This window comes from Thunnus maccoyii, chromosome 1 (assembly GCF_910596095.1).
Source record: "Thunnus maccoyii chromosome 1, fThuMac1.1, whole genome shotgun sequence".
NCBI lineage: Eukaryota > Metazoa > Chordata > Actinopteri > Scombriformes > Scombridae > Thunnus > Thunnus maccoyii.
In genome coordinates this window covers 13,569,622-13,587,881 of record NC_056533.1, presented here as the reverse complement: position 1 = coordinate 13,587,881, position 18,260 = coordinate 13,569,622, and the positions used below count along the sequence as shown (strand labels likewise).

The 18,260-nt window shown below is 39.2% G+C and overlaps 1 protein-coding gene across 3 annotated transcripts in view; it reads left to right on the top strand.

Moving 5' to 3' along the window:
- Window positions 1-6,076, top strand: part of LOC121901898 (protein unc-13 homolog C-like) — a 113,731-nt gene extending 107,655 nt beyond the window's left edge. For all 3 annotated transcript variants that reach the window (XM_042418998.1, XM_042418990.1, XM_042418981.1), the window contains 3 exons: window positions 1,998-2,090; window positions 3,337-3,496; window positions 4,526-6,076. In XM_042418998.1, the coding sequence (XP_042274932.1) occupies window positions 1,998-2,090; window positions 3,337-3,496; window positions 4,526-4,811 (539 nt within the window). In that variant the 3' untranslated portion in view covers window positions 4,812-6,076. The remainder of the gene's footprint in view (window positions 1-1,997; window positions 2,091-3,336; window positions 3,497-4,525) is intronic.
- Window positions 6,077-18,260: the final 12,184 nt, after the last annotated feature.

Genomic DNA, 18,260 nt, shown 5'->3' with positions numbered 1-18,260 from the left:
GGCAGGCGGCAGGAAACAGAATGGCAATGGGAGAAAGCTAGGCAGCCAGCAGGCCAGCCAGCGTTGCCGCTCTCACTAACTGGCAGATGGGCATAGACGCACAATGTTTCGCTGTGTGCTATTTTGAGATTGCTCGATGTGTTTCTCTCTTCCTCCTTCTCTAAATCTCTCATGCCATCCCATCCCCTCCCCTCCCCCTTTGAGTTCACACCATGTTGTCACTCTTTATCTGAGGTGGTCTAATGTGGTGTCCGTAAGTGGAGGTAGTGAGGTGGTTGATGTGCATTAGGTCAGTGAAAAGTGTGGGGATGTGCTGATGCTTGATGTAGCACAGTGGACACTGTTTCATTAATCACCAACCCTTGTGCACTGACAGCGACACATTTAGACCACGGCATGCACTAGTTTATTCCTTCCAAGAGTGCGCATGGAAGCATACATGTGTCTCTCTGGTTGTGAGGGAGCAGGCTGAGGTTATATAGCTGCTCTATGCTTCAATGGAAACTCAGCACTAGAAAAAAAAAACATAAAATCATACATACAGCCATTTTACATGATTATTTCACAACATCTTGCTTAAAAAAAGGAATCCTTTGTCATTCGTCACTTTGTGTGGGCTTTTGGTAACATCTTTGTTGTTTGACACAGCAAAAGGGGAAAAATTCAATGAAATAAAGTGCAGCTCTGCAGCAATTAATGGCAAGAATTCACCTTTCTTATCTGTTAGTTCAATTTGTTAGCATTTTTCTCTCTTAATCTCCTGACCCTCCTCACCACCACCTTTGTTTTATCTGCGTCTGCTTTCCTTTATCTCACTTATGCACCATTCATCTTATTCACACTCTGCTCTCCTACGTCCCTCAAACTCTCCAGTGTCTGCTGTGGCTGCTTATCATTTCACAGACGCACTAACTCATAGTAGATTGTACTAGGAGCATGAAATATTTCTGAAAATGTACAGAACCTATATATTTCCAACATTATTTCAATAGATAGTTGAAGTAAATGTGCTGTGACATTGCTTTGTTAATTTCTCACAAATCCAGGGCTTAATTATGCAGCAGAACTGTTTTGCTCAGGGCATCATTACAATAAATCACAAGGCTTATTTCTTCATTACCAGCTATAATGGGCACTGCATGTTTGGCACATATTGATTAGCTATTGGATCAACAAGCCCCTTCATCAACCACATCAGCACTTGCCTTCCAGTGTTCAACATCTGTTTGTCCTGGACTGGGTGAAACACAAGGCAGTTGTTAGAGGCAGCTGAAGTGGGCAGGACTCCCTGCATCAGGCAAAGTGAGACACATGGTCAGCAATCAATTCTAATTCTTTCCTAGCAACAGCATGTCTCTGTGCGATTGAAACTGTAATGCTGACATAACTGTGCAGGCTGTGATGCCCAAAAGGTTGCCCTGGGTATGACCCCTTTACATTATCTGTCCCCTATCTACCTTTTTTGTGATGCATTGTTTTGCTTTGATTTCCACTCGAGCTGTCAGTCAAATGCATACAGATAATTTCATCGTATAGAACATTGTATATTTAATGCATCCCTTCACACCATCTGACTCTTCCATGGCTTTCAAACCAGGCAGAATATTTCATGTCTCATGTTTCATGTGTTTTATTCTTGTTGTTGTTCTTGTTCAGCCTGAAGCTAAAGGTGTTGATAAATGTGATTGCTACTGGTCTGCCATGGGGGGTGAAATCGAGTGTGCTTTCCTACTGTTTTTTTCTTGGATTTAGTTTTTTTAGCTTTGACACACAGAGAGGTGTCTATACACAGCTTTATGGATCAATTTCATGGATACCTCATCTACAAAAAAAAGCTGAACCCTCAGTTTTGGATTCTGTCCTTTCATCCTCTCTTACCTCTGCTTACCGGTCTCTCTATTTCTCTCCCTGACTTCCTCTCTGCCCCTCCTCTATTCGCTCTGATTTTCATTATACCTCTTTCCAATTCTCCTGTTGCTGTTTTGGTGTGTGTCCAGGTCAGTCATCCAACGGATCAGTGGGGGAGGTGTCGATGCAAGTGAATCTCATCTCTCACCCTGGCACTGGGGAGCACAAAGTCAGCGTGAAGGGTGAGTTTTCCCTATGCTCTTGACTTGATATTCGTCATTTCTATTCAAATGTATTCACACCTGGAAATGTTCAAAGACTCATCGTGGACAGCTCATGGTGGTAATCTCATTTGTGCAGGAGTGCTGCTGGGGCCAGGAGAAGCAGTATTGTTGTGTATTGTTAGAGCTCCCTTTAAAGACAAAAATAAGGAAATTAACATCTGAAAGATTGCTGATGACATAACTAAAGTAATTATACAGACAAGCAAGATCACAACCACAATGGGGGTTGTACTAGTTTCATTACCAGCTTAGCCCATCACTTTATGATTTATAGATTTGAAATATCTGTAGTTCTTCACCATCTGAAAGTATAAAATGAATGATACACTTACCTCATTTATATCAAAGTACAAATGTATTTTACTTGTTCAGATTCCTGCTCTCTTTTGCAGTTACAGATGCTTTTCATTCATTTTTAATGCTTTATTTTGTGTTTGTGTCTCATTGCAAGCTGGAAATATACTGATTATTGTGTAATTTCCTTGTTTAAATAGTCACTCCTGTGTTTTAGAGGTTTATTTCTATAATCACACACTTTGTCAGCAACAAAAAATGGACTCAGCTAAAAACATCACCCACATAACTGCAATGATATCTGTTCCACCACCTACAGCTGCACCATATGCTGGCATACTGCTATTATCAGCCGACAGTAGTGACACGTCAATGTGATTGCCAGTTAGGTTACTATGGCAATCACATATCATCATGGAAAATCCATCTGTAGACACTGTGACATGTTGTTAGTCAGTTATTATACAATGAAGAGCAGTTTGCAGTTTCGCTTTTTTGTATCTATTTTCTGTATCTTTCCATTTCAATTCTGTGCACTGCCATTGCATTATGGTCTGTCGCAACCCTTGCATCCATCAGTATCTCTGATGCACATGAATATCCTGGTGCATTTTTATTGAAGTCAGTGCAAAATGGTGAACCTTGAAAAAAATGCACAGGCACCAAATATGCTTACCATAAATGTTCCAGATAACATAAAAGGTTTTTGCCATCAGACTCTATTGTACAGGCTTTGACAGTATCTCAGCATTTTCTACCTTTAGGCAGGTATCTGTTGAAACAAGATAAATATATTTCCAAAAAAATGGGGCCATGTTTTTTTTTAACAGCATTAGTGTTTGACTTGGATTTGGACTTTCTCCTAACCTATACCTACAATTATGCTGATTATTCCCTCTGCATTTCTCAGTGGTCGCAGTGAACAACCTCATCTGGCAGACCAACGCCATGTTCCGGCCATTTGTAGAGGTCAACGCCGTGGGACCCCACCTGGCTGACAAGAAGCGCAAGTTTAGCACCAAGACCAAGAATAACAATTGGTCACCAAAGTACAATGAAACATTCCAATAGTGAGTAATCCTACCTCCTTGGTGTTATTTTCAGAGGTGGAGAAAAGACTGAAGAGTGAAGCTGTGGGTGTGTTTAAAAGCACACACATTCAAATTATTATGCAGCATTTTATCTGCCTGCATACAACCTACAAGATAATGTGCAACATTCTCTTATATGCTGCTCTATTCAGTATGCCACTGCAGAATACAAAGCAGGGACCTACAGTATATACCACATAATACCTGTGAAAATCCTTCTAGTTGTGAATAAAAGGCAGCTGCTTCACCGGCACTTCTGTTCTTTATATTGAAGCAATTGAAGGAAGTCAAGTGACTGCTTTAGCAAGCTTATAGGCAAGCTATAGGCTTGCCTGCCCTTAGAACACTGTAATTCTCTGAGCCAGGCGAGTTGTAGCAACACCAGTGTGATTAGTGAGGCCTACTGCTGTAAGCATATAAATTTACTCCGGGCATTGTCATTTGAATTTTAAGAAGCTGTTAAGTTGCAGAGGATAATTAGAAAACAGCCCAAAGAAAAAGCTGGCTAAGAGTAATGACTCATTTGAATAGAAACATCACTTTCACTCGCAAAACATGATTGAATCGTCTCGTCACAGTCACACACAATAAGGCTGCTTTTCGTTGGGGAAATGTCACCCAGCCAGACTCTTTTACTGACACATTATATTCAGCTGCGAACAAAGCCCAACGTCAGAGTCCAAATTGGTTTGAAATTGGTTTGCTCTCATGTACAGTTCTTCAGAATGAGACTCTGGGCTTTTCATCAAGTTTGAACAATAAGAAAAGTGCATCAAAGTCAATTTAGTATACTTATAAGTGACTTGAATCTCACTTGACACTATCTGAAATGTCATGAAGACACCATTTGTCATCTTTATTTTTAGCTCTGGGTAGAAAATCTAAAGAGTTTCCCTTTTAAATACAGATGCACTACAGTATAGTCAAACATTTCTTATTTTTCATGTTTGAACTCTTGAATTTCACCCCTCTGACACCCCCCCCACCCTCCCCTGTCATTTCTCCCAGTGTCCTGAGTAATGAACACGGTCCGGAGGCCTACGAGCTGCACGTCTCAGTAAAGGACTACTGCTTTGCCCGCGAGGACCGCATCATCGGCATGACGGTCATCCAGCTCCGAGAGCTGGTGGACAAGGGCAGCTGCTGCGCCTGCTACCCCCTGGTGAAGAGCATCTGCATGGACGAAACAGGCCTCACCATCATGAGGATACTCTCTCAAAGGACCAACGACGAGGTGGCCAAGGAGTTTGTGCGTCTCAAGACAGACACACGCTCGGCGGAGGAAGTGTCGTAATGTGGAGCATAAATGCAGTATTAAAAGAGTTGTGTTGTCTTAAGTGAGAGAGAGCTAGAGAATGGAGGAGGAAGAGAAAGAGTTGTTCTTTCAGCAGGAGGAGGTGATTGTCCAAAGAGAACCGGTGGAGGCCCACATGGGCAAGGCAGAGAGAGAGAGAGAGAGAGAGTTGTGTTTGTTTGTTTTTGTGCATGTGCGTAAAACATCTGTTGGAATGTTCATTTTAAACTACAGTATGTACAAGTGTTTACTTACCGTATGCTTACTATTAAGTACTATATTCTACGAGTTATGTTAACGAGACATGAAATACCTTTTGTACAACATTTAGTCTTTTTGAACAGAGATTTGTTCCAATAAAGTGCCAAACCAGTGAAAAAAAGAACAAAACCAACGTATATGAATTATGGTGAACTTAGTACGTTTGAAATTTGCTCGATTATTTTGTCCGGTGTAAGTCATTTTCTGACCGTGTGGCGTTTTGATTGTTGCAAAGTCTTTCATTTTGCACCCTCGTTTTTGCTTCACGTCCTTCCACACAGCACTGTTGTGCATGTCCTGTTCTCGGTCATGTCTCTCCCATGATTCCACAGTGACCACAGAGCAGGGTCCTGTCCCCTTGCCTTCAAACTGTTTGTATTTTAAGTCGACCTGAAAATAGACCATGTTTTTTTAAATGGCGATGACTGCTATGTAAACCTTCATAGGTGTTTGTAATTTTATAACCATGACAACAATGATGACAGCCTCCAGTGCTAACAGTCTTAGCAGAAAGGATGGAAATGTTTTCTCTTTTTTTCTTTGGTTTTTGGTTCTTTATTTTCGACCATCAGCTTCCAGCCTTTCTGAATGACCACTGTGAACATGAGCTTTGGAAGGCAAGCTTACATGACATTGCTGACAGTTTGATATTATTGTTTCATATTTTCCAATAACTTTGTTCCTGATAAACTGCCAAAGTTATATAAAATATTTGTACAAAAGCAATCCATTACATGTATGAAGATATATATGTACGTGATCTATTACTTTTTCAATGCTTAATATTTGATTGTTGATAGGGTGGTAATAAGATTTTATTTTTTTTATTTCCTGTGAAGCTGTTAACCGATATGAAAGTTGCACATGTTACTTTACACGTTAGTTAAATCAGCTTCTGTCATTTAAATTATTTTTCTTCATAAAGGAAAGAGTCTAACATTTGGTAAATATGCAACATTCCTATGTATTGCACTGATGGCGAATTGTATGTCATGTAAATATATTTAGTGAGATATTGTACAAAAGTCTACTTTTCTTCAATGTGCATAAAGTATGTGCAAACGTGTTAACATATCTGGGTCATTTTGAGCAATTTTCCAGTAGGCATCCCTTTAACACAAAATATATTATCTCTGCCAGGTGTCAGCCTGAAGGGGACCATGCTTTTAGTCGTGTGTGTGTGTGTGTGTGTGTGTGTGTGTCTGTGTGTGTGTGTGCATGTGTCCGCATGTGTGTCTGTCCGCAGCTAATCTCAGTAGCCACACATTTCTCCATTCCCTATTTCTCTGTTTAGTGTCTTCAGGTTAGGCTAATCCTTTGTTGCTAACTTTGGAGATAACCCCCTTCACTTTTCCAGCACTTATGGAAACAACAGATGAGACTTTTCCTGGTCATGAGAAGCTGCAGCATTTATTAACTGACACACTGTAGCCTGTACTGTACATTTACTGCCAGACTGACACCTTACTACTAACCTTTTCCTCTGCTCATTCACCGCAACTTCTCTGCTGCTCGCTCTCTCACTCAACCACTCACTCATCCGCTACGCACACACATTACACACTGCCCTATTCCTTAAAAGGAGCTACGCTACCAAGAGTTTCCCAGGCAACGACACAGTGGTTAACTCACATTAGGAACAGCGCTGCACAGAGGGTCCCAAAATATATTGATTTCCGAATTAATGGATATTTGGCATTATTTTTGGCATTAAATTATTATTTTTTTGGCCTGGCGAGGGTTCTCAAGGGTCTGGCGGCCTGCCAGGCCTGTACAATCATAGGGGAAACACTGCTAATACTTTTTGTGCACAGTTAGGACTGTATGCTCAAGGATGCTTTCGGTTGTGGTGATTCACAATCTTGGAAAAACCTATTTTATAATGCCATTTCTTATGAGCCTATCATAAAGCTCAGACTTTTGTCTTTTCAGCAGTCCTCGCCATTTTACAATATGCATTACGACATAGCAAAAGGCATTTCCAGCAATTGGCTAGGCTAAAAACAAGGTTTACTTAGTTTGTTGCAGGCCACATTTTGGCTTTTGTCGTGGCTCAAAAACTGAAATCCACAGACAAATTTGGTCTCATCTGATATGTTATGAGCCACTAAAGTTAGGCACGATATGAGATGAATAAATCCACGTTTTTTTACCTTCACCACCATCTTTACTGTGCACACCTGGCGGAGATCTGCACCCTACTGACTGCACTCTTCTAGTTTCTGAGTGTTTTTGTAATTGAATTTTCAATTTGAGGTCATTAAAGAACTAACCTATAAACTTATATTCATGCAAATTTGTTGCACTTAATTTTTTGCAATTTATGTTGGGATCCACAATGTAAGAATCATAAGAAATTATCTACTTTCAGGGAATAGTGTGACAAAGTTTGCATGTCAGTCCATCATGTTTAATCTGAAATAGCATATGTTGAGGTTACAGAACTGTACACAAAAAAAAACATGGACAGAAAATCAGACACCAGTCCAATGCCAGTATTTAAAAGAAAGAAAGAAAAGAAACACCTGTGTTCAATGTGAAACAGTTTTTGGTTTGCAGATCTGTTTCCTCGCATGGTGTGTGTGCTGGGATGATAACCAGTACAACCAACATGAACACAACATTACTTAAGTGTAAATACACCATTAAGTGCATTTTGCATGCTTATAAATTATTTTAACTCTCTATTGCAATGTTGCGGTAGAGCTCTAAAATGGCGGGAATGTACTGTACACATTTTTGAATGTACCTAACACACCCACCCCAGAGACCCCAGAGATACCTTATTCCAAACTCACACTAAAAGGTGCTGGAATAATTCAATTAATTCTTAATTCAATTTGGGTAAAGACTTGCAGCATGTTTTTTCACTACAGGATTGTGCAAAAAGTGTTAAAAATATGACTTCCATTACTTCTTATTGTAAATATATTAAATAGGGTTGGGTTACAAGATAAGAGACACTGTGCTGCTGGGGAAAAAAAGGTTTGAAGAGGAATTTTCCTCCTCATCTACATATGGAAACTGAGACTAAACTGCATATATTCTTGCATTTTGATACTTATTCTTTTGAAAAAACCCTTCCACGTCTGCAGATGCTTCCACAAGATACTGTAATCCATTGCACAAAACATGAAGGCTTTACTCTGACAAGGTTTCTCTTTTTTATGATTTTATGGTGCCTGAGATGAGTGCCTTCATATCAGTTATGCTCAACTGTCAGTCACTCGGCAACGACAGGAAGAAATGCTCATCAATGGAAGGAAATAATCCCACAAAAACATGGCAACATTTTAATGCCACGATCATGTCTTTTTATGAAGATGGTGAATCTGGAAGACTTTAGCCTTAAGTAGGACACTGTAAAGCCGAGTTTTATGAGCTGAATGTTAGAAAGTATAATTGTATATGACATGGATAATACTTCAGGGAAATGCAAACTGTATAAATGTACGCAAACACTCATGTTACAATTCAAAATGACACAAATATTCTCTCTAAAAAAACACAATAGCAATAACCAGTTTTTTGGATTTGACTGAAAAACTACTTTAGCCAGGTCCTTGGTCAAAAGCCCACACAGTGTATCTAATCAGCTGGAGCCAGGACATAAGAAGGCCAGACAAAGTAAGTCCATTTGTCAGTGTCACCCTTTTGTCTTTTCTTTACAGCTGTAGTCCAATTGTGAAGAAGAGAGGGACAGAAAGAAAATGAGCATAATCAAGAGACTGACAGAGAAAAACCGTGGGGAGAGAAAGCAATGAAGGTATGGAGCCATTTTAGAATAAGGTAAAGACATAACAACAGACGAGAACTGTAAAGGAAAGGGGAAATAAATAAGGGAGATATTTTAAGCCCTGAGCTGTAAAGCTTATGGAGAACAATTAAATCATCATACAGACGTGATGACACTGCTTACATTCAAAAGACTTAACACGTTTCCCTGCAGGGATTTCATCACTGACTAATAATGATGCATATGTGTATATGTGTTACAGTATTAACCGCAATTCTATGCATAAAACATCTACAGAATCTTTTATCCCATGTTATTTCCTTGTAAATTCTATATTTTAACATCCTTTCTTTTCATTGAGAAGTTAACAGATAAGTCACTGTATGTCCAGTTTCTTTTTCTTTACATCAGTCACGGGACACAATCAGCAACAAAAAGAAAAACAAAAAACACCCTAAAAATGTCAACACTAATGTATTACTAGCATATTACACTAATACACACAGTTATTGTAAGACAGAAAACTGCTTTACAAGTTCAAATACCTGAAGGCAACAATTTGGGAAGTTATTTGCTTTTTTGCCAAGGGATGCCACTTAGGTAAGTATAAAGACTGGGAATGGAGAAAGATGGCATGGCTCTGTTTCAAGTTAACAAAATTTGCTTACCAACCAAGCCATAGAACCACAGCCTGTCACAGCCTGGAAGTGGGGCAAACCAGTCTAGCTTGGGGGGGCTGGCCCCCTTGTGCCCCCCTGTGACGCCAACGCTGAAAGCCATGACATATAAACAGCTAATATAATCACTCACTTAGATAAATATGGATATTAGAGGCCTTTTTCTATAATACAATTGGAGAGGGAGTATAAGATGTGAGCAGCAGTGAACAGAGAAACAAGAGGAGAGCTGAGGACCACTGAGTAGAATAGGCTAAACACTGAGATAGTCATTTTACAAAAACAAATAGCATGGGAGAAAATCTAAAGAAATACACTGTAGCTGATGATGTGAGATTACAGAGTTACAGCATCAGTTTGTGTGGTTTTACAGTAAATAAGTATCTGAAAATAGATGGAATTAAACGACAGGAAACTGCATCACAAATTTCCAGATGCCTGAGTCACTTGTGCCAAGCACGCCAGCTTGTGTCCTTACCTTGTGATCAGAGATTTCAGAGCAGGAAGTAAAAAGAGGAAAACATATACAAAGGAGCAAAATGTAGAGGGGAAAGGAAAACACTGTCACTCTCACTTATGTGCTCCCAGAAGGATGGGAAAACAGAGAAAAACACTTACCTGACTGACTCATCCTACGGTAGAGCTGCCAAGATGCAAAATTACATCAACTCTGACTTCCACAACCTTGACCTTTAATTTGCATATTATGAACTCCTGTGGGATTTTTTTTTTGTCATCATCTGCAGCACATTTCAAAGGACAAACCAATGGTAGGCAACATGATCTCTGAGGATGAGCTGGTTGACATGATTTATTGTAAGATGACAACCAGGTTGTTAACCTCATGGTCTTGCGTGTGGTGAGTACAGTATATGTGTGTGTGTGTGTGTGTGTGTGTGTGTGTATGTGTGTGTGTGTGTGTGTGTGTGTGTGTGTGTGTGTGTGTGTGCATGAGTGCATGTGTGCATGTGTGTGTATGGTGTGCATACTAGGCAGCTGATTTCTCTTATTGATGATACTTTGAATTAAATGATGAAAATAAAGCCTAGATGAATTCCAGGGGTAACTAATTGAGCATATGACAGGACCATAAAACAGCAGTGAAGCTCAACAAGAGGAGGATACATTATCTAGAAGTTATGGGGCACAGGAACATGTCCGTGTGTGATAATGATATGCAGCCAGCTGTTATGTATGAGTAACACCCCAACAAACATGAAGCATCCAACCTGGACTTTTCTGTGTCCTTCAAAGCAGAGAGCTGTTTATTCTTCAGGGGAAGATTGATGGAGCTCACCTCCAGGGAAGGATTACTCATTCACAGCAGGATTTTTAAAGCCGAAGATCCAAACTGGAGGATTTCAAACCTCTGGGAATGCTATGCATCTATAAAGTGGATATATAGGATGTAAACAAGGTGTAAAAAGTTAGCAATGCATTTGACTCCTTCAAGCAGTAGAATAAAATATAGGATGAAAGTAAATTCTCTACAGAGAGGAAGTCATTCAACTCACAGTCCTTCAACAAGAAACACTTATTTGTGTATCAGTCGAGTTTGCATTAATGCAGACTAGACTGAATATGTTGTTACAGATGGTAGGCATATAAATGTTATTTTGATTATCCTGTGGACTTGGATTTCAAAACATTTCAATATTTCAAGCATTTTATGACCTTCAGGGTAAACAAGACTTACCTGTATTTTATCAGCAGCTCCTAGGCCCAGCATCAAAACTGTTTACTTTTTGGAAATGTTGGGAAATACTTTGTTTCAGAGCTGTCATGTACATACAGTATATGGTTATATATTTGTCAGTGCTGCAGTAAGAAAGAATGTGGTAAGTGCCTGGCACAGTATTTACATCTAAAGGAATACTTTCTTGTCAGCTAGTGTGTGTGTGTGTATCTATCTATCCATATATATATATATCATGGGGACTGCTCCAGGAAAGGAAGACCAAGAGTTACCTCTGCTGCAGAGGGTAAGTTCAGCAGAGGTACCAGCCCCAGAAATCACTAATTAACAGAACCTCAGATTAGAGCCCAGATCAATGCTTCTCAGAGTTCACGTAGCACACACATCTCAACATCAATTGACTGCGTTAATCAGGCCTTCATAATCAAATTGCTGCAAAGAAACCACTACTGAATGAGACCAATAAGAAGAAAATTGCTTGGGCCATGAAACACAAGGAATGGAGATCTTTACTTTTGTTTTAGTTCCAACCAACATGTCTTTGTGAGACACAGAGAAGGTGAACGGATGGTATCTGCAAGTGCAGCGACACGCCATCACATCTGGTTAGCACTTAGTGGGACCATCATTTGTTTTTCAACAGGACAATGACCCAAAACACATCTCCAGGCTATATAAGGGCTATTTGATCAAGAAACATATTATGCTGTTTTTTCACTTTTTTGTTTACCACATAATTCCATGTGTTATTTTATAGTTCTGATGTCTTCAGTATTGTTCTACACTGTAGAAAATAATAAAAGTAAAGAAAAACCCTTGAATGAGTAGCTGTGTCCAAACTTTTGACTGATACTGTATATAAGTATATATGGGATCTTCATAGTTTTTTTTAAAATACTGTTGTATATTTCAAATAAGATATTTAAAAGTCAGTACATATTTAAATAGTCTTTTACATGTTTGAAGTTTAAATATAATTTGTATTACATTTTGATAAGAATGTTTAATTTCTGATATAAATACTATCTACTTTTAATTAGGTAGTTTTTTGTATGTCAGTTGTGTGAGTATTTGTTTATTAAAAACTGTTCAAAAGTCTTCACATTGTATGACATCTGCTTGTGTTAAGTGTATTGCTGCATTGGTTGAGGTTTGTGCCTGTAGTGCAACAGGTCTTTTTCATAATTATCTTGTTTTTATCATGATGGGTTGATATGATGTTTCAAAAGGAAAGAAGCCAATGTGTGAAACCACTACTATTCATCCACCAATATTTATAGACAGAATTAGAATAAGTTTTGATTACAGATTTTGATTTCTGACAAACAATTTGCAACATCCTCTATACATTATATATCCATTTATAATCTGTCTATAATCTATAGCATTCATAAACTGAACTAGATTTGCCAATATCTTGTTTATGTTTTTGGCTTTGGCCTTTTTCTATGGTGGATTCTGAGACAGTGTGCATTATTTCAGTACATAAAACACCTAAAATGCACATAAAGGAACAATTGTATGTGGTTTACATTTGAATGGTAATCCTATACTGGAAAACACATGGGGCACAAATGAAATGTGGATCATATATGTGATGGCTGGGATGGAAAAGGTGCTCTGTATGAAATACTGTACATACTAGACCTGAAAGCATTCGATTTGAATTTGTTACTACAATATATGTTGAGTTATTCCATTTTAACAAAAAAGTTTATTACATTATGTGCAAAAAGTGATTATGTTTTGCACTCACTATCTTTAGTTTTGTCAAGTTTCTACAAGGCCAAATGCAATGCAGCTATAATTAATGTAATTTGCTTCGCCTGCGTTTCACAAGTCAAAATGTCTGAACTGTTGTAAACTTTCAGTCGACAAGAACTGCAAGTTCCTGGAATTCATGAAGGTACGGATGATATAATCAGTTACTTGGCAGCTGTTTCATGCTGTTTTATTCTTCAGATACCTGCAGATAACCTAAAGATGCTGTAGATTAAAATGACAGTAAATACCTTTAAACTATGGTTACTCATACTTTACTTTATTTTCTTACCTTTTTTTACTGAGCAGAGATTCCCAGCTGGGTCCACTCACACACTGTCCAGTATCACTGTAACAAGTTGTCCAGGGCTCCGCCCCTCTTCCTTTCCCCACGACTTTCCCCCTCCCTCTCCATCACTGGTGAAAGGTGCTTCCCCTTTTCTCCTACTGCTGCTTTAATAAATCATCAGGTCCATGTGTCTGGGGAGGTGTGTGAGTGTGTACCATATACAGTATGTGCTGTAGGAAAGATAACATTGTGTGATCTGCATGAGGATGCACTGTGTGTGCTACAGTATGTCCCCATGACCTATATATATGGTATGTGCTTAAATATGTGTTTTGTGTGTGTCCTATGGGTGTACGCTTGCCCTGCCCTCTCTCCCAAACCAATTTAGCTGAGTGTAATTACAGCTCTGTGTGTCTCAGCGGGCACAGGGAGCCTGCTCCTCCTCCTGCCATTAAACAGAGGAAAAGCAGGTCTGCAGCCACAATGGGAAAGTTAGAGCAAGCCATTAAAGCACAGAGGTGGACACTGTGCTTGTTGAGCAATAAGTAACGCGCCATCAGAGTTGCACAAGGTGGGATCTTGTGGTCATTAGACACGTCAAGGGATTGCTGCAGCAGCCTCTGTAGCGGCATACAGGACAACAGTCCGGTGTTTTGACCCTGATCAATGAGATGTTGAAATGAACCATGACACTGAGTGGCCAACCGTTAGCTGGTAGTTGGCGCAAAAAATGCTGTAATTGCTTCAGCTGGTTGACAGTTTTATGGCAAACACACATGACAACAAGAGAGGGGGAAACATAATTTATTTCCCTCTATGATACAGTCATCTGGGTGTAGTTTTCACTTGAGTGCACACAGTTTCATTTTGCAGCTTTTGATTAAAAGGAAGTGCCTGCATCTAAAATCTGGTCACCAGATTGCTCAATGGCAAGTATATTACAGTACTTTGATTTGACAAATCATTACATTTTAAAGCCTCTGAAGTCTATCAAAAAATTCTGGGGTCACTCAAAAACAGCTTAATTGGGGTCTAAATGTAACTGTAACCAAACATAATGCAAACCACAAACCAGTATGTGTCTGAAAATTATAGATTGATCATGGACATACGGCTAAACAAACAGTTAACAAGCATGGTTAAATTCAAAAGCTATGATGGCATTGATGGTGAAAGTAGGGACAAATGGTGTATTCTCACCCACTTTGTCACATGCCCGTTAATCATTTGTGTGGCATCCCTAAGTACTTTGCATGTAGTTTTATTTAAGGAAATAAATTCTCTAAGAGTCTCTCCTTTGTCCTCTCTATACATTGTCTTCACCTGACAAATCGCCAGAGCTGGACTACAGCATGTTTATGTCTCTGCCTGCACTGGGCCACTGAAACACAGCGAAACACAACAGAGGCATTATTTATATTCCTCACTCGTAAATCACCTGCATGATTTCAAAGGGAGAACAAAGGACATGGCTAGCACCGCAAGCATCTATCCCACTCCATCTTTATCTCGTGGGAGTCCACAAAAAAACTACACTGTACTGCACACCTATTTGTATTACTGCTGCAGTCAGTGGATGTGGCGTTCAATTTAATCTGAAGTAAATGTTTTCCATTTTGTGCCCAATAGGTGTCTGCCCTCACAATATCATGAAGTGCTTCTCAAAGTGAGGAGTCAACATAGTGTATATTCAGGTCCAGCAATGCCTTTTCTAATGGGATTTTAAAACTTCTCAGCAGTAGGCAATAATACAATGAGTACTTTTTGTTGTTTTTTTTTCTACACAGCTCTAAGACTCACATTATTTGATATAGCTCAAGGATAGGTGGTTGCCACAGTGATGGAGCTCATTTTACTCTAGTAACACAGCAGTCTCACTTACTGTGAAGCCAACCTACTAGCCCCCCATTTAGTGTGGACAATAATCTATGTGCAACAATGCTTTGAGGGTAGCATGTGCTCAGTGTGCTACAGGTAGTAGGTCTCAGTGAGGGAGGGATTGAGGGAGGAGAGTCCTACAGCAAGGCCATCTGTTCATGTGTAATTACAGCTTTGGGCCTCAGTTGAATTGCTCTCTGCTCAGTTTGAATCCGGGGGCCCTGACCAACCTATAGCCTGGCTCTGTCTCCTGCACCGCAGCTTACACGGCTTTAAGTCAGGAGCGAGCTATTAAATACTGACAGGATTTGAGCATGAGGGATCTAACAGTCCAACAAAGAAAAATCTTATTATGTAAGATGAGCTATAACATATTTACAAGTTGGTTTATAGGCTATTTTTCCTGCAGTTTATATGACATATGGCTTATTTACTCTGTCAGTTGTTTCAACACACCAACTATTACAGTAATATCCCCTCAGGTGTTTTCTGTCAAGGCTAAGGTAGCATCATGGACAACCTACTCTTAATGTTTGTAATGCCACATAAAATTCTTTGTAGCATGAGGGCTGTCCAACATGTTAAATGTAAATGACATGTAAAGGTGTTGCATGTGGAGATGACCACCAGTGTGACATAGCTTCATAGAGTGGAACGTAATCTTGAATGCAGGCACTCAGCCATAGCTGTTATACAGTGACAAATTTGCTATTAATCATAATCACTGGAGTAGTGCCACCTTTCACGCGAGTCCCCCACTTGTTCAGTGACATACAATACAATGTTTTTTCTTTTCTTTTTTCTCTTTTTGCATATGTGTTAATTTGTGTACAGGGTTAAGTGTATATTTGTATATGCATGAGTATGTGTGTGTGTGTGTGTGTGTGTGCGTGTGTGTGTGTGTGTGTGTGTGTGTGTGAGTATGACATTTGGGAATCCAGCAGGTTGTCAGACTTGCAAATATCAGCTGTGACAGTTTAAGATGCATAACTTCCTCATGGTTACATCTCCCAATCTGACCATCAATAACCAGTCGGGGAGGCACTGCCCAGTTGGAAGGCAGCTAATGTCTCAGTTTCAACATTAGGTCACCGCAGTCTGCCCCTGTTTCTATCCAGACTGCAGAGTATAGAGGAAAGCCCTGTGGCAGATGGTCAGAGAGAAGGGCTCCATTGCTTTCAACCAAACTGCTTAAGTGTCTGTGGTTCTCTAAACGGGTATTTGGCATTACAGCATCCCAGACCATTCACTCTAAATTCTATTTCCACAATTCAAAATTAGAATTGGAAAAAAAAAACTAGCTCTAATATATAATGTAAATTAAATTAGCAACATTTTAACATTTTTGTATTTTAAAAACATTGCTTTTACATTAAAACTATATTGAAAAACCAAATAGATTAAAACAGTTTCAGGTCAAACTTGAATTTTTCCAATATTTTGATAAATAACCAAGTACTAATGACATTTCCAAAACATGTTAAAATCATTCCAAAAAGTGTTTAGTGAGTATTAGCATGCTAAGCTGGTTAACAATTGGATGGTAAATATTATACCATCAGAATGTTAACATTGTCATTGCAAGCTGGTGTTGATGTTAGCATGCTGGTTCAGTGAATAGTGCTAAACCTCACTGTGAAAAAGTATACAGTAGCCTCATAGATCAACTAGCGTGGCTGCAGACTTCTAACCCTCCTGTTGTCTTAAGGGTCAAAAATGACCTGCTCATGGGTTTCACAGCAGAGAAGACCCCAGAATATGTGATCACTGCAGAGATTGTAAAATCATATTGTAATTGGAAAACAATATAATTTTATCAGCAAAATTGATTATTATGGTGCATAAATATTTGTACAGTGAAACACATACCGTATATAACATACTGTCCAGGTATAAATTAAGCAGCACAATCAATACTTTGAGCAGCTTACCCATCATCTAGGTTTACTTTTATATAATTCTTCTCTTCCTCTTTTATCTCCCCTTTTGCTCCTCCTCTGTGGTTGAGATCACAGGACTGCCACATAAAGCTAGATTATAAGGCAAACTAATATCTGACTGAACTCTGGCTGGCATCTTAATGGTTGTTCACTTTTATGTCAGGTAGGTCACCATGGTAACTTAGGTAGCAAGGCTAAACTACCCACAACAGATCATTATCAGGCAATCAGATCAAGATGTAGAAGCATAAATCCTTACTAACTGTCTCTCTAATATCAGCTTGGGTACACAAGGAACATTTTCCTCTTTCCTTAACCCTTTGATACACAAGCTATGCAAACCCCTTCACAAATGACCCGCATTCATTTCCTGTTATTTCATGCATGGCTGAGAGTTTCTTTGCTATATCTTTTGAAATCAATTTAATTCATCATTTAATATTCTAAGTATTCATTAAATATCTTGTTTTTGATTACCACAAATCATTATTTTCATTTTTTCAGACTGAGTCTGTGTCAGTCGGGGGGGACTGACTATTGTTCCTGACTATGGTTACTCCATTAAACAATGTATTAACAACTTAATAATTTCATGATTTTGCAATTTGGATAGTAGCTTTATTGTTCTGACAGTGAAACAAGCAGAATGGTACTAAACATGATAGTGTTATCATGGATGATGAGATTATGTTAGCGGTACATGTCTTGGCTTAAAGGCTAACTAAAGTACATAACAACACACATATGATATACACACATATCAACATACAACAATAATTGTCCCTAGACAAAATCTAAAACTAATCCATGGGTTTTACAGTCCTCTGGTCTTTGGTCTGATTGCAAACAGCAGGGGTCCATGCCATTTGAGGGTGTGTGTGTTTGTGTGTGTGTGTGTGTGTGTGTGTGTGTGTGTGTGTGTGTGTGTGTGTGTGTGTGTGTGTGTGTGTGTGTGTGTGTGTGTGTGTGTGAATGGGGCATGGCATATAGTGCAGCATGTCTTATGCTGGTTTGCCCAGTGATCAGTTCTTGGGTTGGTCACTCAAGTCCTGAAAATCAAAATCCACAGTGGGATTAAAGTTGGTGCCAGCTTGTCTGTGTGTGACTGGCTCTTAGAGGTGAGTTATGATAACCAATGGTGGGGGTCATTTATCCAAATAGTACTATCAATTCACACTGGGGTGTGAATTGATCTGCCTATCTTGCTGGCT